The sequence below is a fragment of the Balaenoptera acutorostrata genome, chromosome 17, assembly GCF_949987535.1.
Source record: "Balaenoptera acutorostrata chromosome 17, mBalAcu1.1, whole genome shotgun sequence".
NCBI lineage: Eukaryota > Metazoa > Chordata > Mammalia > Artiodactyla > Balaenopteridae > Balaenoptera > Balaenoptera acutorostrata.
The window spans coordinates 37,187,949-37,211,999 of record NC_080080.1 but is presented as its reverse complement, the minus strand read 5'-3'; the positions used below and the strand labels follow the sequence as shown (position 1 = coordinate 37,211,999).

The 24,051-nt window shown below is 39.1% G+C and overlaps 1 protein-coding gene across 10 annotated transcripts in view; it reads left to right on the top strand.

Moving 5' to 3' along the window:
- VPS13B (vacuolar protein sorting 13 homolog B) overlaps positions 1 to 24,051 on the top strand; it is a 769,553-nt gene that overhangs the window by 610,182 nt on the left and 135,320 nt on the right. For all 10 annotated transcript variants that reach the window (XM_057531718.1, XM_057531717.1, XM_057531723.1 and 7 more), the window contains 2 exons: positions 12,425 to 12,632; positions 12,936 to 13,120. In XM_057531718.1, the coding sequence (XP_057387701.1) occupies positions 12,425 to 12,632; positions 12,936 to 13,120 (393 nt within the window). The remainder of the gene's footprint in view (positions 1 to 12,424; positions 12,633 to 12,935; positions 13,121 to 24,051) is intronic.

Sequence of the window (24,051 nt, the reverse complement as noted above, 5' to 3'; positions counted from 1 at the left end):
AGTTTCTCTTTTGTTTGAGCATTGTTTTAAGGTGATTTTAAGGTCAGCCACACTCTCCATAGGCCAGTCCACTGCAAGGGCCCTTTGTGAGTGGAAATTAATCCAGGAGTCATTCCCTTCAGTTTCACTGTGCATGAGCTAGTTAAGAGTACCTGATAAGTGTCCTTCCATCCAGGTTGGAGATAGTCTTTAAATTATGTCTGTTCCAGCATGCATAATCTCCTGGTACCAGGTCCTGGGGCATCTGATCTTCATTCAAAGATAGATTACTGAGATAAACTTCAGAAACAAACTTAGAGTGTCCTTGAATTAAACTTTACATTACTATAGCATGACAGCAAGGAACTACCTGGGAGATAAGTCTTAATAAATATAGACCCCCCATTAACAAAACCGGAATTTAATATTCACTGAAACATAATATTTTTCTCTCTAAAATTACCCTCATTTTTACCAGATATAACCAAACTAAGAGTAGTTTGTTTGCATAATAAGTCTGGTCTCAATAAACTTGGCCTGATGATTTATATAACTATGATGATATAGACTTTTTGTGTGTGTGTGTGAAATTTTTATAAGGAGTCTCATACTGAACTTTTAAAAGATCTCTCAGGACTAGGAAAGTCATACCAAGGGCTTATCACACATTTTGCCTAACAGATATAGGTGAATTCCTCACTTTTCTTTTCTTTTCTTTTTTTTTTATAATTTTCAATTTTATTTTTTTATACAGCAAGTTCTTATTAGTCATCAGTTTTATACATATCAGTGTATACATGTCAATCCCAATCGCCCAATTCATCACACCACACCCCCTGCCCCCTGCAGCTTCCCCCCCTTGGTGTCCATACGTGTGTTCTCTACATCGGTGTCTCAATTTCTGACCTGCAAACCAGTTCATCTATACCATTTTTCTAGGTTCCACATATATGCGTTAATATACGATATTTGTTTTTCTCTTTCTGACTTACTTCACTCTGTATGACACTCTCTAGATCCATCCACGTCTCAACAAATGACCCAATTTCATTCCTTTTTATGGCTGAGTAGTATTCCATTGTATATACGTACCACATCTTCTTTATCCATTCGTCTATCGATGGACATTTAGGTTGCTTCCATGACCTGGCTATTGGAAATAGTGCTGCAATGAACATTGGGGTACATGTGTCTTTTTGAATTATGGTTTTCTCTGGGCATATGCCCAGTAGTGAGATAGCTGGATCATATGGTAATTCTATTTTTAGTTTTTGAAGGAACCTCCATACTGTTCTCCAGAGTGGCTGTATCAATTTACATTCCCACCAACAGTGCAAGAGGGTTCCCTTTTCTCCACACCCTCTCCAGCATTTGTTGTTTCTAGATTTTCTGATGATGCCCATTCCAACTGGAGTGAGGTGATACCTCATTGTAGTTTTGGTTTGCATTTCTCTAATAATTAGTGATGTTGAGCAGCTTTTCATGTGCTTCTTGCCCATCTATATGTCCTCTTTGGAGAAATGTCTATTTAGGTCTTCTGCCCATTTTTGGATTGGGTTGTTTGTTTTTTTAATATCGAGCTGCATGAGCTGTTCATATATTTTGGAGATTAATCCTTTGTCCGTTGATTCGTTTGCAAATATTTTCTCCTATTTTGCAGGTTTTCTTTTCGTCTTGTTTATGGTTTCCTTTGCTGTGCAAAAGCTTTGAAGTTTCATTAGGTCCCATTTGTTTATTTTTGTTTTTATTTCCATTACTCTAGGAGGTGGATCAAAAAAGATCTTGCTGTGATTTATGTCAAAGAATGTTCTTCCTATGTTTTCCTCTAAGAGTTTTCAATTGTCTGGTCTTACATTTAGGTCTCTAATATATTTTGAGTTTATTTTTGTGTATAGTGTTAGAGAGTGTTCTAATTTCATTCTTTTACATGTAGCTGTCCAGTTTTCCCGGCACCACTTATTGAAGAGACTGTCTTTTCTCCATTGTATATCCTTGCCTCCTTTGTCATAGATTAGTTGACCATAGGTGTGTGGGCTTTCTATCTTGTTCCATTGATCTGTGTTTCTGTTTTTGTGCCAGTACCATATTGTCTTGATTCCTGTAGCTTTGTAGTATAGTCTGAAGTCAGGGGGTCTGATTCCGCCAGCTCCGTTTTTTTCCCTCACGACTGCTTTCGCTATTCGGGGTCTTTTGTGTCTCCATACAAATTTTAAGATTTTTTATTCTAGTTCCATAAAAAATGCCATTGGTAATTTGATAGGGATTGCATTGAATCTGTAGATTGCTTTGGGGAGTACAGTCATTTTCACAATATTGATTCTTCCAATCCAAGAACATGGTATATCTCTCCATCTGTTGGTATCATCTTTAATTTCTTTCATCAGTGTCTTATAGTTTTCTGCATACAGGTCTTTTGTCTCCCTACGTAGGTTTATTCCTAGGTATTTTATTCTTTTTGTTGCAATGGTAAATGGGACTGTTTCCTTAATTTCTCTTTCAGATTTTTCATCATTAGTGTATAGGAATGCAAGACATTTCTGTGCATTAATTTTGTATCCTGCAACTGTACCAGATTCATTGATTAGCTCTAGTAGTTTTCTGGTGGCATCTTTAGGATTCTCTATGTATAGTATCATGTCATCTGCAAACAGTGACAGTTTTACTTCTTCTTTTCCCATTTGTATTCCCTTTTTTCTTTTTCTTCTCTGATTGCCATGGCTAGGACTTCCAAAACTGTGTTGAATAATAGTGGTGAGAGTGGACAACCTTGTCTTGTTCCTGATCTTAGAGGAAATGCTTTCAGTTTTTCACCATTGAGAATGATGTTTGCTGTGGGTTTGTCGTATATGACCTTTATTATGTTGAGGTAGGTTCCCTCTATGCCCACTTTCTGGAGAGTTTTTATCATAAATGGGTGTTGAATTTTGTCAAAAGCTTTTTCTGCATCTATTGAGATGATCATATGGTTTTTCAGTTTGTTAATATGATGTGTCACATTTTTAATCAATTTGTTAATATGGTGTATCACATTGATTGATTTGCTTATATTGAAGAATCCATGCATCCCTGGGATAAATCCCACTTGATCATGGTGTATAATCCTATTAATGTGTTGTTGAATTCTGTTTGCTAGTATTTTGTTAAGGATTTTTGCATCTACATTCATCCGTGATATTGGTCTGTAATTTTCTTTTTTTGTAGTATCTTTGTCTGGTTTTGATATCAGAGTGATGGTGGCCTCATAAAATGAGTTTGGGAGTGTTCCTTCCTCCACAATTTTTTGGAAGAGTTTGAGAAAGATGGGTGTTAGCTCTTCTCTAAATGTTTGACACAATCCACCTGTGAAACCATCTGGTCCTGGACTTTTGTTTGTGGAAGATTTTTAATCACAGTTTCAATTTCATTACTTGTGATTGGTCTGTTCATATTTTCTGTTTCTTCCTGGTTCAGTCTTGGAAGTTTATACCTTTCTAAGAATGTGTCCATTTCTTCCAGGTTCTCCATTTTATTGGCATAGAGTTGCTTGCAGTAGTCTCTTAGGATGCTTTGTATTTCTGCAGTGTCTGTTGTAACTTCTCCTTTTTCATTTCTAATTTTATTGATTTGAGTCCTCTCCCTCCTTTTCTTGATGAGTCTGGCTAATGGCTTACCAATTACGTTTATCTCCTCAAAGAACCAGCTTTTAGTTTTACTGATCTTTGCTATTTTTTTCTTTGTTTCTATTTCATTATTTCTGCTCAGATCTTTATGATTTCTTTCCTTCTGCTAACTTTGGGTTTTGTTTGTTCTTCTTTCTCTAGTTCCTTTAGGTGTAAGGTTTGATTGTTTATTTGAGATTTTTCTTGTTTCTTGAGGTAGGCTTGTATAGCTATAAACTTCCCTCTTAGAACTGCTTTTGCTGCATCCCGTAGGTTTTGGACTGTCGTGTTTTCATTGTCATTTGTCTCTAGGTATTGTTTGATTTCCTCTTTGATTTCTTCAGTGATCACTTGCTTATTTAGTAACGTATTGTTTAGCCTCCATGTGTTTGTCTTTTTTACGTTTTTTTCCCTGTAATTCATTTCTAGTCTCATTGCATTGTGGTCAGAAAAGATGCTTGATATGATTTCAATTTTCTTAAATTTACTGAGGCTTGATTTGTGACCCAAGATGTGATCTATCCTGGAGAATGTTCTGTGCGCACTTGAGAAGAAAGTGTAATCTGCTGTTTTTGGATGGAATGTCCTATAAATATCAGTTAAATCTATCTGGTCTGTTGTGTCATTTAAAGCTTCTGTTTCCTTATTTATTTTCATTTTGGATGATCTGTCCATTGGTGTAAGTGAGGTGTTAAAATCCCCCATTATTATTGTGTCACTGTCGATTTCCTCTTTTATAGCTGTTAGCAGTGGCCTTATGTATTCAGGTGCTCCTATCTTGGGTGCATATATTTTTATAATTGTTATATCTTCTTTTTGGATTGATTCCTTTATCATTATGTAGTGTCCTTCTTTGTCTCTTGTAACATTCTTTATTTTAAAGTCTATTTTATCTGATATGAGTATTGCTACTCCAGCTTTCTTTTGATTTCCATTTGCATGGAATATCTTTCTCCATCCCCTCACTTTCAGTCTGTATGTGTCCCTAGGTCTGAAGTTGGTCTCTTGTAGACAGCCTATATATGGGTCTTGTTTTTGTATCCATTCAGCAAGCCTGTGTCTTTTGGTTGGAGCATTTAATCCATTCACGTTTAAGGTAATTATCGATCTGTATGTTCCTATGACCATTTTCTTAATTGTTTTGGGTTTGTTTTTGTAGGTCCTTTTCTTCTCTTGTGTTTCCCACTTAGAGAAGTTCCTTTAGCATTTGTTGTAGAGCTGGTTTGATGGTGCTGAATTATCTTAGCTTTTGCTTGTCTGTAAAGCTTTTGATTTCTCCATCGAATCTGAATGAGATCCTTGCTGGGTAGAGTACTCTTGGTTGCAGGTTCTTCCCTTTCATCACTTTAAGTATACCATGCCACTCCCTTCTGTCTTGTAGAGTTTCTGCTGAGAAATCAGCTGTTAACCTTATGGGAGTTCCCTTGTATGTTATGTGTCGTTTTTCCCTTGCTGCTTTCAATAATTTTCTTTCTCTTTAATTTTTGCCTATTTGATTACTATGTGTCTCAACGTGTTTCGCCTTGGGGTTATCCTGTATGGGACTCGTTGCGCTTCCTGGACTTGGGTGGCTATTTCCTTTCCCATGTTCGGGAAGTTTTGGACTATAATCTCTTCAAAATTTTCTCTGCTCCTTTCTCTCTCTCTTCTCCTTCTGGGACCCCTATAATGCGAATGTTGTTGCATTTAATGTTGTGCCAGAAGTCTCTTAGGCTGTCTTCATTTCTTTTCATTCTTTTTTCTTTATTCTGTTCCACAGCAGCGTATTCCACCATTCTGTCTTCCAGGTCACTTATCTGTTCTTCTGCCTCAGTTATTCTTCTATTGATTCCTTCTTGTGTAGTTTTCATTTCAGTTATTTTATTGTTCATCTCTGTTTGTTTGCTCTTAGTTCTTCTAGGTCTTTGTTAAACATTTCTTGCATCTTCTCGATCTTTGCCTCCATTCTTTTTCCGAGGTCCTGGATCATCTTCACTATCATTATTCTGAATTCTTTTACTGGAAGGTTACCTATCTCCACTTCATTTAGTTGTTTTTCGGGGGTTTTATCTTGTTCCTTCATCTGGTACATACCCCTCTGCCTTTTCATCTTGTCTATCTTTCTGTGAATGTGGTTTTTGTTCCACAGGCTGCAGGATTGTAGTTCTTGCTTCTGCTGTCTGCCCTCTGGTGGATGAGGCTATCTAAGAGGCTTGTGCAAGTTTCCTGATGGGAGGGACTGGTGGTGGGTAGAGCTGACTGTTGCTCAGGTGGGCAGAGCTCAGTAAAACTTTAATCCGCTTAACTGCTGATGGGTGGGGCTGGATTCCCTGCCTGTTGGTTGTTTGGCCTGAGGCAACCCAACACTGGAACCTACCTGGGCTCTTTGGTGGGGCTAATGGCAGACTCTGGGAGGCTTCACACTAAGGAGTACTTCTCAGAACTTCTGCTGCCAGTGTCCTTGTCCCCACGGTGAGCTATAGCCACCCCCCCGTTTGCAGGAGACCCTCCAACACTAGCAGGTAGGTCTGGTTCAGACTCCCCTGGGGTCACTGCTCCTTCCTCTGGGTCCCGATGCGCACACTACTTTGTGTGTGCCCTCCGAGAGTGGAGTCTCTGTTTTCCCCCAATCCTGTCAAAGTCCTGCAATCAAATCCCACCAGCCTTCAAAGTCTGATTCTCTAGGAATTCCTCCTCCCATTGCCGGACCCCCAGGTTGGGAAGCCTGACGTGGGGCTCAGAACCTTCACTCCAATGGGTGGACTTCTGTGGTATAAGTGTTCTCCAGTCTGTGAGTCACCCACCCAGGAGTTATGGGATTTCATTTTGCTGTTATTGCGCCCCTTCTACTGTCTCATTGTGGCTTCTCCTTTGTCTTTGGATGTAAGGTATCTTTTTTGTTGAGTTCCAGTGTCTTCTTGTCGATGATTGTCCAGCAGCCATTTGTGATTCTGGTGTTCTCACAAGAGGGAGTGAGAGCACATCCTTCTACAACGCCATCTTGGTTCAGGGCTCGCCATTGGTAGTTTGATAGGGATTCCATTGAATCTGTAGGTTGCTTTGTGTAGTATAGTCATTTTCACAATGTTGATTCTTCCAATTCAAGACACGGTATATCTCTCCATCTGTTTGTATCATCTTTAATTTCTTTCATCAGTGTCTTATAGTTTTCTGCATACAAGTCTTTTGTCTCCTCATGTAGGTTTATCCCTAGGTATTTTATTCTTTTTGTTGCAGTGATAAATGTGAGTGTTTCCTTAATTTCTCTTTCAGACTTTTCATCATTAGTGTATAGGAATGCAAGAGATTTCTGTGCATTAATTTTGTATCCTGCTACTTCACCAAATTCATTGATTAGCTCTAGTAGTTTTCTGGTAGCATCTTTAGGATTCTGTATGTATCTCCAGGATAGATCACATCTTGGGTCACAAATCAAGCCTCAGTAAATCTTCTTCAGTGATCTCTTGGTTATTTAGTAGTGTATTGTTTAACCTCCATGTATTTATATTTTTTACAGATTTTTCCTGTACTTGACATCTAGTCTCATAGCGTTGTGGTCTGAAAACATACTTGATATGCTTTCAGTTTTCTTAAATTTACCAAGGCTTGATTTGTGACCCAAGATAGGATCTATCCTGGAGAATGTTCCATGAGCACTTGAGAAGAAAGTGTATTCTGTTGTTTTTGGATGGAATGTCCTATAAATATCAATTAAGTCCATCTTGTTTAATGTATCATTTAAAGCTTGTGTTTCCTTATTTATTTTCTTTTTGAATGATATGTCCATTGGTGAAAGTGGGGTGTTAAAGTCCCCTACAATGATTGTGTTACTGTCGATTTCCCCTTTTATCAGTGTTAGCATTTGCCTTAAGTATTGAGGTGCTCCTATGTTGTTTGAATAAATATTTACAATTGTTATATTTTCTTCTTGGATTGATCCCAGGGTCATTATGTAGTGTCCTTCTTTGTCTCTTGTAATAGTCTTTATTTTAAAGTCTATTTTGTCTGATATGAGAATTGCTACTCCAGCTTTCCTTTGATTTCCATTTGCATAGAATGTCTTTTTCCATCCCCTCACTTTCAGTCTATATGTGTCCCTAGGTCTGAAGTGGGTCTCTTTTAGACAGCATATATATGGGTCTTGTTTTTGTATCCATTCAGCCAGTCTGTGTCTTTTGGTTGGAGCATTTAATCTATTTACATTTTAGGTAGTTATCAATATGTGTGTTCCTATTAATTTTCATAATTGTTTTGAGTTTCTTATCATAGGTCTTTTCCTTCTCTTGTGTTTCCTGCCTAGAGAAGTTCCTTTAGGATTTGTTGTAAAGCTGGTTTGGTAGTGCTGAATTCTCTTAGCTTTTGCTTGTCTGTAAAGCTTTTAATTTCTCCATCAAATCTGAATGAGACCCTTGCTGGGTAGAGTAATCTTGTTTGTAGGTTTTTCTCTTTCATTACTTTAAATGTGTCCTGCCATTCCCTTCTGGCTTGCAGAGTTTCTGCTGAATGATCAGCTGTTAACCTTATGGGGATTCCCTTGTATGTTATTTGTTGCTTTTCCCTTGCTGCTTTTAATATTTTTTCTTTGTATTTAATTTTTGATAGTTTGCTTAATATGTGTCTTGGCATGTTTGTCCTTGGATTTATCCTGTATGGGACTGTCTGTTCTTCCTCGACTTGATTGACTATTTCCTTTCCCCTATTAGGGAAGTTTTCAACTATAATCTATTCAAATAGTTTCTCAGTCCCTTTCTTTTTCTCTTCTTCTCCTGGGACCCCTATAATTCGAATGTTGGTGCATTTAATGTTGTCCCAGAGGTCTCTGAGACTGTCCTCAATTCTTTTCATTATTTTTTCTTTATTCTGCTCTGCGGTAGTTATTTCCCGTCCTTTATCTTCCAGGTCACTTATCCGTTCTTCTGCCTCAGTGATTCTGCTATTGATTCCTTCTAGAGAATTTTTAATTTCATTTTTTGTGCTGTTCATTATTGTTTGTTTGCTCTTTAGTTCTTCTAGGTCCATGTTAAACGTTTCTTGTATTTTCTTCATTCTATTTCCAAGATTTGCGATCATCTTTACTATCATTACTCTGAATTCTTTTTCAGGTAGGCTGCCTATTTCCTCTTTATTTGTTTGGTCTGGTGTGTTTTTACCTTGCTCCTTCATCTGCTGTGTATTTCTCTGTCTTCTCATTTTGCTTAACTTACTGTGTTTGGGGTCTCCTTTCTGCAGGCTGCAGGTTCATAGTTCCTGTTGTTTTTGGTGTCTGTCCCCAGTGGCTAAGGTTGGTTCAGTGGTTTGTGTAGGCTTCCTGGTGGAGGGGACTGGTGCCTGTGTTCTGGTGGATGAGGCTGGATCTTGTCTTTCTGGTGGAGAGGACTGTGTCCGGTGGTGTGTTTTGGAGTGTCTCTGAAGTTGCTATGATTTTAGGCAGCTTCTCTGCTAATGGGTAGGGTTGTTTTCCTGTCTTGCTAGTTGTTTAGCATGGGGTGTTCAGCACTCTAGCTTGCTGGTCGTTGAGTGGAGCTGGGTCTTAGCGTTGAGATGGAGATCTCTGAGAGAGCTTTCGCTGTTTGATATTACGTGGGGCCAGGAGGTCTCTGGTGGACCAATGTCCTGAACTTGGCTCTCTCACCTCAGAGGCTCAGGCCTGACACCCAGCTGGAGCACCAAGACTCTGTCAGCCACCCTGCTCAGAAGAAAAGGGAGAAAAAAAACAGAAAGAAAAAAAAATAGGTAAATAAATTAAAGTTATTAAAATAAAAAATAATATATTATTGAATAGAAAAATATTTTAAAGTAGTAAAAAAAAAAAAATGAAAGAGAGAGCAACCAAACGAGAAAACAGATCCACCAATGATAACAAGCTCTAAAAACTATACCAAAAAAAAAAAAAAATAGACAGACAGAACCCTAAGACAAATGGTAAAAGCAAAGCTATACAGACAAAGTCACACAAAGAAGCATACACATACACACTCACAAAAGGAGAAAAAGGAAAAATATATATATACATTAAAAAATTTTAAAAAGGAAGAGAGCAACCAAATCAATAAACAGATCTACCAATGGTAATAAGCTATAAATACCAGACTAAGATAAACATAAAACCAGAAACAAATTAGATGCAGAAAACAAACCCCAAGTCTACAGTTGATCCCAAAGTCCACTGCCTCAATTTTGGGATGATTCGTTGTCTATTCAGGTATTCCATAGATGCAGGGTACATCAAGTTGATTGTGGAGATTTAATCCGCCGCTCCTGAGGCTGCTGGGAGAAATTTCCCTTTCTCTTCTTTGTTCGCACAGCTCCTGGGGTTCAGCTTTGGATTGGGCCCCGCCTCTGTGTGTAGGTCGCCTGAGGGTGTATGTTCCCCACCCAGACAGGACAGGGTTAAAGCAGCAGCTGATTAGGGGGCTCTGGCTCACTCAGGCTGGGGTGAGGGAGGAGTACGGAATGCGTGGGAAGCCTGTGGCGGCACAGGCTGGCGTGACGTTGCAACAGCCTGAGGCACGGCTTGTGTTCTCCTGGGGAAGTTGTCCCTGGATCACGGGACCCTGGCAGTAGCGGGCTGCACAGGCTCCTGGGAGGGGAGGTGTGGATAGTGACCTGTGCTTGCACAGAGGCTTTTAGGTGGCGGCAGCAGCAGCCTTAGCATTTCATGCCCGTCTCTGGCGTCCAGGCTGATAGCCGCAGCTCGCGCCCACCTCTGGAGCTCGTTTAGGCAGTGCTCTGAATCCCCTCCCCTCACGCACCCCGAAACATTGGTCTCTTGCCTCTTCAGCAGCTCCAGACCTTTTCCCGTACTCCCTCCCGGCTAACCATGGCGCGCTAGCCCCCTTCAGGCTGTGTTCACGCAGCCGACCCCAGTCCTCTCCCAGGGATCCGACCTCTGAAGCCCAAGCCTCAGCTCCCAGCCCCCGCCCGCCCCGACGGCTTAGCAGACAAGCCTCTCGGGCTGGTGAGTGCTGGTCGGCACCGATCCTCTGTGTGGGAATCTCTCCGCTTTGCCCTCTGCACCCCTGTTGCTGTGCTTTCCTCCGTGGCTCCGAAGCTTCCCCCCACCACCCCCCATCTCCGCCAGTGAAGAGGCCTCCTAGTGTGTGGAAACCTTTCCTCCTTCACAGCTCCCTTCCAGAGGTGCAGGTCCCGTCCCTATTCTTTTGTCTCTGTTTTTTTCTTTTTTTTTTTTTGCCCTACCCAGGTACGTGGGGAGTTTCTTGCCTTGTGGGAAGTCTGAGTTCTTCTGCCAGCGTTCAGGAGGTGTTCTGTAGGAGTTGTTCCACATGTACATGTATTTCTGATGTATTTGTGGGGAGGAATGTGATCTCCATGTCTTACTCTTCTGCCATCTTGAAGCTATCCTGAATGTGTTCTTTATATGATTTGGTGTTCCCCAAATTTGACACAAATCTAAAAAGCTTGAGGAATTCCGAGTTATAGAAAATGGAAATTACTAATTTGTTAATAGTGGAGGCATATTAAATATGAATTTCTTGTCTTCATCTAAAAGTTGTCTTGCCTCACCTTTTTCACCAGTTTTCTTAGTGACACAGAGGTAGATGTGGGGAGCCCAGTAACTTATTGCTTTACATTGATTGGTTTGGAGATTTTCAGTATCTGTTATAAATTTTCATAGATTTACTCAGCATGTGATTTTGTGTTGTTTTATCAAGAATAGTAATTGTATTACCATTTTTCCAAGACAGCAAAGTAACTCCACATTAAAAACAACAATAAGAGCAAAAACAAAGTATATCATCTCTACATTATAAGCTCTCTTGACATTTTAAAACCTGGAGCACAGTGTTTGACTCCCCAACTTGACTTTTCACCTATCTCTGTTTTTCAGGATTCAATAAAAATAGGATTGATGAGAAAAAAATAGACTTAGTATCATACCTCTTACCTTTATTTCTGAGATGCCTTAATTCCAGAGAGTAGGACTTAAACTGAGGGTTTAAAACTTACCCACAAAGCATAGGCTTATTCTTTTCTACCTCTGTATATTCTTTTCTTCTTTTCCATATTAGCTGGTTCTCTTAGAAATTATGGTTGTATTGCCTTTATCCAGTATATTCAGAGAAATTTAATATTATTGAAAATTTATGTCCTCTGACATTAATCATTATTACCCACTGGTCATACTTCCATTATAGACTAATACTCTTCACATGCAGAAAAAGGGAACTTGATCCTCTCTGTTAGACGTAACACCAAGAGTTTGTTCTGAAACTGTACCATAGCTCCTGTACAGTTGGTTCTCAAGGGCTGTGGAATACTGTTTGTTGGCACTTTCTCACTAAACACTAAAGTTGGGAGCCTTTTAAGTTCAGATTCATTGAGCATCTTCCTTCTTTTTTTTTTCTGAAGAGTGAAAGGGCAAAGAAAGGAACCCTATAATCAAAATGTGTTCATGTAATCTCATGACAAAATGTAGAAGCTGTTCTACAATATTATTAACATTTTGGCCTAGAAGGATCTTCATTGCCTTCTCTCAGACTGTAATGGATGTTCTTTTCCCTCTTAGCTAAGTTAATTCACAAACATTACCTCACATCAACATAATTTCATTATCAATTCAGCATTTAAAATTGATTGCTATCCACACAATATATGATATACTTGATTTTTCTTGTTTTTATGTATTTACCCAAGAATAGAATTTCATCCCATAGGTCAATTGCTTCTTAAAAATTATAGTTTAATTATTATCAATAGTTAAATTAAGTGTAATTACAGTCTTGAACTAATTCAAATATGATTGTACCTAATTATCCTCATGAAGTGTTTGTGTTAAAGCCAGTAAAATTTTCCATATGATTTTAAAGGTTTTCTGGGGTCAAGAACATTTGAATTGCTTAGTTCTTCTACATGAATTACTCAATGGATACCTTAAAGAGGAGGGAAATTTTGAAGTGCAAGTTTCTGAAACAGTGCCGCAAATTCCATCTCCTATGGAAAAATATCAGATATTTAAAAGTGAACAAAGTTCAGATGACCTACGGACAGGTCTGTTTCAATATATACGGGATGCTGGTAAGTAGCGATAGCTTCAGTGTGATTGTGTGTGTGTTTGTTTATTTTACCTGCACATTCAGTAAATGATAACACATCAAGATCACTTGAAAAGTAAGTCAATACCTGCAGTACAAAAATAGTACATTGCCATTCAGTCTCTCTTAAGGGAAAATTCTTGATTTGTTCCTGTCTTAAACCATGTAAACATGATCAGCCAGCTTCTTTATATTCTTTTCTTTTATACTCATAATTTTTTCTTGTGTAATAAACCAACATGTTCCCCTTCGAAAGCATACAATTAATTATACTTTTGTTTAACAGAACCTTTGAAAATGCCTGGTGTCTATGAAGTCTTGTTTTACAATGAAACCGAAGATAACCCAGGGACGATGTTATGGAGATATCCAGAACCTAGAGTGCTCACCCTTGTACACATAACTCCTGTGCCCTTCAACACCACAGAGGATCCAGATATTAGCACAGCAGACCTTGGTGATATGCTACAGGTATGGAATGACTCTTCATTTCAAAATGAAAAACAGTGTGGGAAAGTGCTGATTTCATCATAGGAAAAATGTTGGGAGCATACCTCTCTTTTCCGTCAGTTGTATCAGAGGGAAATACACATGTATGTGCATATACAAACACATACGTATGTACACATACACACACACACACACACACACACAAGACACACATATACTAGAAATTGTATAATAAGAGAATAATGTCATTCAGATTCATGGTACATGGCAATCCTGAGAGTTCTTAATTCTACTCTTCAATCTGTTATAGGTAGCTTACATAGTCTCCAGCTAGTAATGGGACAAACAGGTGTCATTGAGCTCACCACACATTTTCTGAGGACCTACCATGTGCTCACACTCTTCAGAATTTTTAGAACTGTTCTATGAAATGAGGTATGTCCCCATAAGGCCAGAAAGGATGACTTAATTTTCATTTCATTTCCTGAGCTGAAAATGGTCTTGGGCCTTGTGGTAGGCTGATAGGAAAACCATCTAACCAGTGATCATATTCTGTATGATTTTGTGGAAAGTTTGTTGCTTGTCATTTCCCTGAGTGTGGATATCACTATGTTATTATTCTACTTATTAATATTCTACGGATCTGAATTTCTCCTAAAATTTGTTTTTCTCTTAGTTGTCCACCTATTACTAGATCACATAACCATCCCCTCGAAGTCATTCCTGATTGCTCTTTTTCCCTAACTGCTCACATCTAATTCATCAACAAGTCGTGTCAGCTCTACCTCCAAACATGTCCCTATTCCATCTACTTCTTTCTGTTTCTACTGGTACAACTTGAGTTCAAGCTACCATCTTCTGTTCCCTACTACAGTAGCTTCCTAATTGGTCTCTATGATTCCATCCTTGACTCCTTGTAGTGCGTTTTCCAAACAACACCTAGAGTGATCTTTTGAAAATGTAGGTTAGGTTACATCACTCCCCTAACTTAAAACCTGATGGTGGCTCCCTTTAAAACTAACAGAATTCTGTATCTTACTATGGCCTGTAAGGACCTCTGATCTCTGCACTGCCTACCTCTCTTGTATGTCTTGATCACTAATCTCCAGCCCCTGGTATAGAAATATGAGCCAGTTTTTTTAATGACTGCTCTATACTTAACAACTCAGAATAATAATACAAATCAGAGGAGACCACAGTACATATTAACATTGGTATTATTATATGATTATTTAATTCTTGTTTAAATTCCTGGTTATAATATAGGCAGATGTTCACCTTCTGAATTGATAACATTGAAATGTGTCATCATTTTGTCAAGTGACCTAGAGTATGCAGAACTATCCAGTTTCCCAAGATGTCAACAGTATCTACTTTCATTTTTTTTTTTTTTCTTGTGATGAGAACTTTTAAGATCTACCCTCTTAGCAACTCTGCTTTGATTCTTAAATCCTCACATTTGCTTCCCCTTCTGTCAAGGTCATATTCATGATTATCTTCTCTCCCAGTATTCTTGGATTATTTTTGCTAAATAAAATGACATTGTCTTTGAATCCTACTGTCTTGTTAGACTTGCCTAAGTGTAGAACATCTGTAGTATTTTCAGTCAAAATGAAAATACTCATATATCAAAGTTTCAGCATCATGTAAGGGCTTCTTTATAACTGATTTTGGGATTCAGATTTATAGTTAAATGTTAATTAACATAAGCCTGATAACTATTGGTTGGTAGTATTATGCCAGTTGTATTAAACAGAGCATTTAAGATAGTAAGTACATTCACTAGTGACATGTTCTTCATCTTCTCACTGCCACTGGAGAGGCAGGAGAGCTTAGTGGTTAAGAGAATGAACTATAGCCAGAATGCCTGGGTTCAAATTCTGGCTCTGCCATTTGCAGACTGAGTCGCCATAGATAAGTAACTTAATCTCTCAGCCTCAGGTTTTCTGTTTTGATTTTCTTTCATCAGTAAAATGAGGCCACTAATAATGTAATGCTTATAGGAATTAATATTTGTAAGACACATAGAACAATACCTGGCACATGGTAAGTGCTATGTAAGTGTGAGTACTACCAGTACTATTACAGTGATTATCGTCAAAAGTCTTTGCATTGGGCTTCCCTGGTGGTGCAGTGGTTGAGAATCTGCCTGCCGATGCAGGGGACACGGGTTCGAGCCCTGGTCTGGGAAGATCCCACATGCCGCGGAGCGGCTGGGCCCGTGAGCCACAACTACTGAGCCTGCGCGTCTGGAGCCTGTGCGCCGCAACAAGAGAGGCCGCGATAGTGAGAGGCCCGCGCACCGCGATGAAGAGTGGCCCCCTCTTGCCGCGACTGGAGAAAGCCCTCGCACAGAAACGAAGACCCAATGCAGCTAAAAATAAATTAATTAATTAAAGAAAAAAAAATCCTTTGAAAAAAAAAAGTCTTTGCATCAAGCAGAAGCACAGACTAGATCAGAGAGAGCTGGGGTCTAATGACTCTACAGACCAGCTGGAGTAGTCTGGGAGATCTGGGATAGTCCGAGGCACCTATACAGTAGACTTGGCACATAAGCACTGCGTGAAGGAAGCCTGGCAGGTTTCAACAAGCAAAGAGCTGGTATCAGAGAGGTCCTGCTACATTTCATATCTTGTTGGAGAGAGAGGAGCTGATACATGGCAGAGTTCAAAGACAAGGATGCTGGCCTAAGAAGCAAGACAGGGTTGTACCTACTGTAAGCTGAAGGGGAAACCTTGATCCCAATGGTAAGAAAGGACACCCAGAATTGACAGCTGGGATGGAAGAACAGAGCAGGACTGGCAGAAAGTTGCCATGCTACTGAGCTCCCAGCCTAACCTTATATTCCCCCGGCTAGGAGCAGAATTTGGCCCAGGGGTTGGGGTGACCTCATCTGTAGAAATAGGACAGCTTTTTCCTTGAGTGCTTGCAGTGCCCGACCCTGAGCATACTCCTGGGGACTCAGAGACAGATAAGACACTGTCCACTCATCAGAAGCTCTCTGTCTAGCAGGCAAGTTTCTCTGGTTGTTTGGGGTAGAAGAATTTCCCTATTTTCAGCATTCAAGCATTCAGACATTCAACCTTTCTGTTGTCAGAATCATTTTCCTGCTCTATGTGATTATCTCTAGGTCTGTACCGGAGGCACCGCTAAAATACTGAACTACCAATCCTGAATAGCAGGGAACTTATGAAAAGAAAATCCTTCATCAACATGGTATAGTGTAGATAATGTAGACGTTAAAGTCTCAACTGCTGACTCCTGTTCCCCTCCCCCTTTGTATTTTACTAACTCAGTGACCTTAGGCAAACTGCTGATCTCTTGGAGCCTTAATTTCCTCAACTGAACACCGGAGTTAATGCTATTTACCTTGCAGAGTTGTCAGGAGATTTAAGTGAAATATTATCGCTAAAACAAATAAGTGCCTTACACATAGTGAGCTCTTAATAAATGTTCATTTCCTTCCCTCCACTTCTCCTTCACAAGCAAATGCCTGGACCACTAAAAAGCCTCCTAAGTGAAATTCTAGCCTCCAGTCTCTTCTCCTTCCAACCTATCCTACTAAGTTCTTAAAGGAACAGGTGGATTGTGTCATTCCCTGAGAAAAACCTTCAGTGGTCCTATCACTGCTAGACTGACCTTGAGGGCCCTGCAGAACCTCCCGACCCAGCTTTGCCTTTCCTTCCCTTCCGCATGATCTGTGCTGTAATCAAACTGGCCTATTCAGCATTCCCGAACCAGCCTGTGGTCTCCCACATCCGTACCACTCCCTCTTCATTTGAGTCTCTCCCTTTTCTGCTGAAATCCTATCCACACATCCAAACAGCTCCAGTGCCATCTATTCCATGAAGCCTTTCCTGGACACCATCTCCAAACATGACACTGCCTTTCTCTGCAGTTCTGTAACACTTCATGGTACCACTTTTATGCTATTTCTCACCCATTCCTCGCATTTTAATTATCCATATCCTGTCTCCCTCCTAGACTGTAGGTTTCCAAAGGAAATGATCACACCTAACTTTCATTATGTTCCGTATAGTATCCACTGCAGTGGAGATGCTCAGTATATTGAATGGATCAATGAGTACATGGATGTCTGTGTTCCTATTCTGTATAATTCAAAAGCATTACATTGTTTGTCATTATTTTATGGCGCTATTGACTGCAGTTGGTTTTACAAACTGAATTATGGCAGGATGCACTGTGTTATGCTTCAGTGGCATTACCTACTATAAACACGCAGTCTAATGTCATTACGTTACACAGGCTCTTGGTGAGATCATTGACTCTTCTGCCAAGGCCACTGCCCCCTAGGCAGAGGCTCGTCCTTAAATACAAAAACAAGTTCATCTCCTTGGTTTTAGTCCTAAAAACAGAATCAAGCTTGGATTAATTTTTTCCTTCAGGACCATTTAGTTCATAAGAAACTGACCTTATAGAGTTCACTTGTATAGAACCCTTAAATATATCTGTTTGTATCTCTTTCCATAATTAATATTGGGATTTATAAACAGGCTCCACAAATGACTTTATGGACTTTATGGAATTTATTTTGCGATTGTACTGAAAAATATGGAAAACATGTCTATACTGTTAAAGTAGCCATAGGTTCAGAATAAAGACCCTGAAATTAATGTTCACAGAAAACCAAAGGAGCTTATTTTGTGGTCAGTTTTATCACATTAAATTTTTAAGTGTTAATAGTACATTTAGATGTCAATAAAATTAGGATCTGTAAGGTAGAGTAATACCATCAACCTAGAAGGAATGTTGTGCTATTTAAATGAGCTGAAATGTAAGAAATTTCTGGCACTGTGTCTGGCACATACTGTAAGTTTTCCTCTCTCCTCGTCCTGTTGTGTACACTGCCTACTGAGGATTCCATTTTGGAAATACCCGTGTTCTCAGATTGTAAATTTTTAATTCATCCTTTATGGTGGAATTGGTGATGGAGATTTTAATTCTCACACAGATCTGTCACGGTTGGTGCTTGTTCTTGTTCTCTCAGTACTGTATTATTCTTGTTTTTATATTTATTTTCATTTATGTATTGTACTAAATTTTTAGATATCTTCGTTAGGTATGTGACAGTAGCCCATACTAAATAGCATCTTTCCCCAAGGATCTCAAGAGTGTAAAGCTTGAACATTACAATTCAAGATAAACACTAAATGTTGGGTTGGGATCACTGAAGCAATTTAAACAGATGTGAAGTAAAGTTAAAGGAGTGAAATGAAGGATAACATACTGTATGGATTAAAAGGAAAGATACAGGAGCTAAAGTCAGGAATTTCTCTAATGCAAGAAATATCTAGGGTGTATGTAAGATTACTGGTGTTAAAGTCAAATAAAAGGGAAAGAGAATGTTTAAGTAATTTAGGGAAAAATTAACACATGTTAGAAAAATTAAACAGGATATTTAAATTTAGATCTACACCTTCAGAAAATGTGAATATAGTTAACAAATGAGAAGATAAACATATATCTGTTATTTTTATTTCCACTTCATAGCATTTACCATCAACAAGTAATTGTTGAATATCTTCCCAATATCAATATAGGATACTACAATGTATAGACAGTGAAGATATAAAGAGATAGAAGATCTGTCCCTACTCTTGTAAGGTTTATAATCTAATTGAAAAGAGAGGACATAATTGCATATGTAAACTCAGAAGATAGAATAGCTGAATATATATTAGGATAGACCCATTATATAGAAGGAATCATGTAATTTGGGGAATTCTGACATCTGAAGAGTAAATTGAATTAATTGGCAAAAAAAGAATAAATTTGTTACTAAAGCTCTATAATTTCATAGCACTTTCTCAGTTAAAAAGGCATTTTCAAGCTTCAGAATTAGGTGCAGAACTCTTATATGACTAGAGTCCTTAAAAGATATCTTCTCAAGGATAACAGGAAGAAAAAGACAAAAGCAAGCTGTGTCATTTGTTTATTGCTGGTGGAGAAAGACAATGGTAAGCCAAAGAAATCAATGCACTCATGCCCAATTCATTTTTGTTTATCCAGTTTAAAAGTCATGGAAATTAGTTTTTAAAGTAACACTAATATGACTAAAAATCAAAGTGAAACCACATTGGAAGACAACAACAAAAAACATATACTTGGAAGCCAAGGAGAATCTTAATGGTTGAGATCTGTGTTATTTTTGCTCCAAAGTGTTATGATCATCTTTGTGTTTGACACCCAACACTGTGCTAAGTGCTTTGCATACATAACCTCATTAAATCTCCTTTTATTCTGAGGGGTGGGCATTATCCCCATTTTATAAGTGGGGAAACTTATAAAGAGAAATTAACTGTTCTTGAAGCATAAGAAGAGGGAGAGCCAGAATTTCATCTCAGGTCTTTCTGACTCCAAAACTTACATTCTTTACCTTATTTGTAAAACAATGGAATTGTTTTGACACGTCTACAAATGGGACACATCTACAATACATTTGTAGATGTATTGTAGATGTATTGTCGCATTTAAGTGACAGTGAGGGACTCTGTTGAGAAATGTGGAAAGAAGGAAAATAAAATTATTCCTTTGCTTCAAACTGTTAAATCATGAAATAATGAATCAGACCAAAGATATGCAAAATAACCTTAAATAAATAAAAGGACCCCCAGAAACAAGATGGTTTGGGTATAAAGATATCTAAAAAAAGAATGTTTCCTTCAGAAGGAGAACTGGTCAGCTCTAGAGGCCTAGGATGGTCATGGAAGCATTTGTTGGAAGAAGCCCTCCTGGCAGCATTCAAAGAAATGGTGCCTAAATGTCTGGTTCACCTGGTAGCTAAATCCCCTTTATGAAGATGAATGTAGCAGCTGTCAAATCTCTGTGTCTAACATTCAAGTCATCTAACCCCCCAAACAACCTTCTAATAGTTTGTCTCCTGATACAATCTGTCTACAGAGAGTTTCATACACTTCTCAGGCCAGCATCAGTATCCAGGCTGCTTGGCAGTGATACATCTTATGGTAAATTAATAACTTGGCATCTGGTTTATATATCAGTCTCTAGTGAACTTTGTTACATGACTCAGCATTCCTAAATCTAGCCAGTGCTAGGACACCATGGAAATTTCTTGAGACTGGAAGACCAATGGCCAGATCTTAAATCATGGTGAATCCATCATGCTAAGTACCTTCTTGCGGCTACCTGCCTTCCCAGCATGCTGACCTCTCCCAAATGATGGCTCTATTGTGCAGTATGTCACAAACCTTTCCAAACAAAATCCCACTCTTACTACCTTGAAGAGTTGGGAGGAGTAAAGATAATGTATATAAAGCATCTGGCATAGTGTCATGCATAGTTAAAAGCTCAGTAAATTATTATTACAGTGCTCTGTAACTGCTGTCATTATCATCATATCATCATCCTCATCGTCATCCTCTCAATTGATCAGAGAACCTTGATCCCACTGTGTTAAACCAAGAAAGCCCTGTTTTCTTAGAAAGACACTTTTTGTGTTTGTAGTCTGTTAATGTCATAATAATTGTTGAGAATGACGGCTCTGCATGTGATTAATGGAGTGCTTTCACTGATGTGAATGGCTGCTAGATGAGACACCACCTTCCCACGTGGTCATGGTCAGTGCCTCCGAGGTAGTATGTCAGCTACAGTCCTCTAGGTTGCAGGTAGCAGAAACCCCACTGAAGCTGGCATAGCAAAGAATAGAGGAGAGAGCTAGTATCAAGATACAGTGGGGAAAACAAATACCATATGCTAACACATATATATGGAATTTTAAAAAGGAGTACTGATGAAGCTAATGGCAGGGCAGGAAAAAAGACGCAGACATAGAGAATGGACTTGAGGGCCCGGAGGGGAAGGGGAACTTGAGGTGAAGTGAGAGAGTGGCATGGACATATATACACTACCAAATGTAAAATCGATGGCTAGTGGGAAGCTGCTGCATAGCACAGGGAGATCAGCTCGGTGCTTTGTGACCACCTAGAGGGGTGGGATAGGGAGGGTGGGAGGGAGGCTCAAGAGGGAGGAGATATGGGGATATATGTATATGTATAGCTGATTCACTTGGTTGTAAAGCAGAAACTAACACAACATTGTAAAGCATTTATACTCCAATAAAGATGTGAGGAAAAAAAAAAAAAAAAGATACAGTGGTGAGTCCTAGAGGCCAAGGGCAAAATGCAGCTGGGCCTTTAGTAAAGGATAGGGCCAGGAGTGGAAGACAGGAATCCAGGGGAGTATTTACCCACTCTTACTTTTCTCTGCGTCTTTCCCCATATTTGCCTTATTCTTCCTTTTCAACAGACTAGCTTCTTTTTTCCCCTGCTTCTCAGACCACTGGTAGTCCCCAACAACTCCCAGAGCTCCCAGAGTCACATTTACAAGTCCAACCTCTGGTCCCGTTCCACATTCCTGACTGACCTAGTTTGGTGTCAGGTGCTCTTGGCCCATTTAGCTAAGGCCATGGGGTGGAATCACATTCACCAGCATGACTGTGAATTAGGGGTCATTTGTGAGCTTTGCAGATACCCGCAAAGGGATTCATCCTGTATCATGTCTCTTAGCGCTCTTGTTTGCCACCCTGGCTAACCTGGCCAAACTCATGGTCAGTACTGGCCTCATGCAGTCAGCTGCTTCTTTCCTGTCTGACCAACTCTGAAGATCTTCACAGTGTATTCTACCTTTCCAAGAGGGAAGCCTTTTATATATGGTCTGTGGTTTCAGAGAAGAGTCGCCACTGACAGGAGGGTCTCTAAAAAGACTGCCTCACTAAAAGAAATTTACTCCTTTTTTGCTGTGGTTTTTTCCAGCTTTCTCTTTTGCAAATATCTGTCAAAGCTGTTTCTCTCTGCACATCACAGGCTGTCTGCATCTAGAGATAAACCTCACATCACTTTTTTAAATCTTCTCATTGTCCTCCCCAGGCATCTTCTCAAAATACAGATTAGGCAAGTTTCAATGTCTTACAGATACATATGAGATATTTTCTTTTCCCCAAGTATCTTTCTTGGTCAGTGCTTCCTTTTTAATGCAGTGACTATGTAACACATTAGCAACGCCACAGATTCTATAAATACTCTCTTGGTTCTAATGATATATGAGAGCTTTATACATAAAATAATTTTCTGTTTTTGAAACTGAGTTTACAGTGTGATGCCTAATGTCCGTAGCTTAGTGATTTAATTGTTTGGTTTTCTAATAACATTTTATCTTACATACTTATCCACAGACTGAACTGAAGCTTCATTAAACCTTATAGTTGTGTGGATTTCATTCTTTTTTCGTAATTATGTGCAAAAATGTTCCAAGTCAGAGAGTAATACTCAGTATTACCCAATAAATTAAAAACTAGACTTTTGCTGCTTTAAACTTGACATTACAAGCTTCCTGTGATTCTAAAGCACATGGACCTGATAGGTAAAGGTTATGATATTAGTACATGGTGACACTACAGAAAAAGAAACCTTCAGAGAACTACTTGCAATCAAATATGATTTGCCTCTTCCATGCACAACTTAAAAAGAATAAAAGGAAGAGTTCTTGGGTGTTTCTTTTCAGCTGTGTTGGGCGGTTCACTTATAGCTGCACATATGTTCCCAGAATCCTGAGCCTTTTTATTTTATAAGCACCTCCTGCCCACTGGCAGCTGTACTAATGTGTCCCAGAAGGCTTTGCTCCTATCCATCATCTTTAGGAGTGGTGCTTAAAGCCAGATATGAAATTCATTGTTGCTGAAATGCAGAAAAGAAAAAGAAGTCTTGCGGGCTTTGAGGAAGTAAGAGGCAGAGCCCGACTCTTAGGAAATAAAGGAAAGAAAAAGTCCTGTGTACACACTGGACACAATAATAAATGGTTTTGAATGATGGGTAACAGTGCTGGATTGACTACTAAGTGTTTTGCATCCAGATGCCATTGCCTCCTTTTTTGGACAATGAAGGGGAACCTAAAATAGAGTATTCCCTGGATACACTTTTAATTATTCTGTCTTCAAAGTGTTGTAAAAGTATTTTTTAAAAAGGATCTAGGAATATATTAAAAAGAGCTCCGCCTGAGAATTTTGAGGTTAATTCAGTAAATACTGGTAAAAAGGACCTGCGCTAGGGCCATAAGACATACAGAGGAGGAGAGGGTTCTAGTTCTGCCCTCAAGGCACTTATCGTCTTTTTTTTTTTTAACATCTTTATTGGAGTATAATTGCTTTACAATGGTGTGTTAGTTGCTGATGTATAACAAAGTGAATCAGCTATACGTATATTTATATCCCCATATCCCCTCCCTCTTACGTCTCCCTCCCACCTTCCCTATTCCACCCCTCTAGATGGTCACAAAGCACGAAGCTCATCTCCCTGTGCTTATGTGGCTGCTTCCCACTAGCTATCTATTTTACATTTGGTAGTGTATATATGTCCATGCCACTCTCTCACTTCGTCCCAGCTTACCCTTTCCCCTCCCCATGTTCTCAAGTCCATTCTCTATGTCTGCGTCTTTATTCCTGTCCTGCCCCTAGGTTCTTCAGAACCCTTTTTTTTTTTTTTTTTTAGATATCATATATATGTGTTAGCATACGGTATTTGTTTTCCTCTTTCTGACTTACTTCACTCTGTATGACAGACTCTAGGTCCATCCACCTCACTACAAATAACTCAATTTCACCTCTTTTTAGGGCTGAGTAATATTCCATTGTATCTATGGAGGCACCTATAGTCTTTTAGGAGGAATAACAATTACACAAAATAAGGCAAGGCAGAACTGCGAAGTGATATAGGAGACACATAACGAACTTGCCTTTTAATCAAGGAGAGTTTACATCTGACTGAAAACATTAGGAAAAGGCTTCACGGAGGAGATGGCAATTGAGAGGATCCTTGAAGGCCGAATAGGACTTCAACATACAAAATGAGGGGAAAGGGCATATGATGAAAAAATCAGTCTGAACAAAATTTCAGAATTGAATAAGAGAAGACAGAACT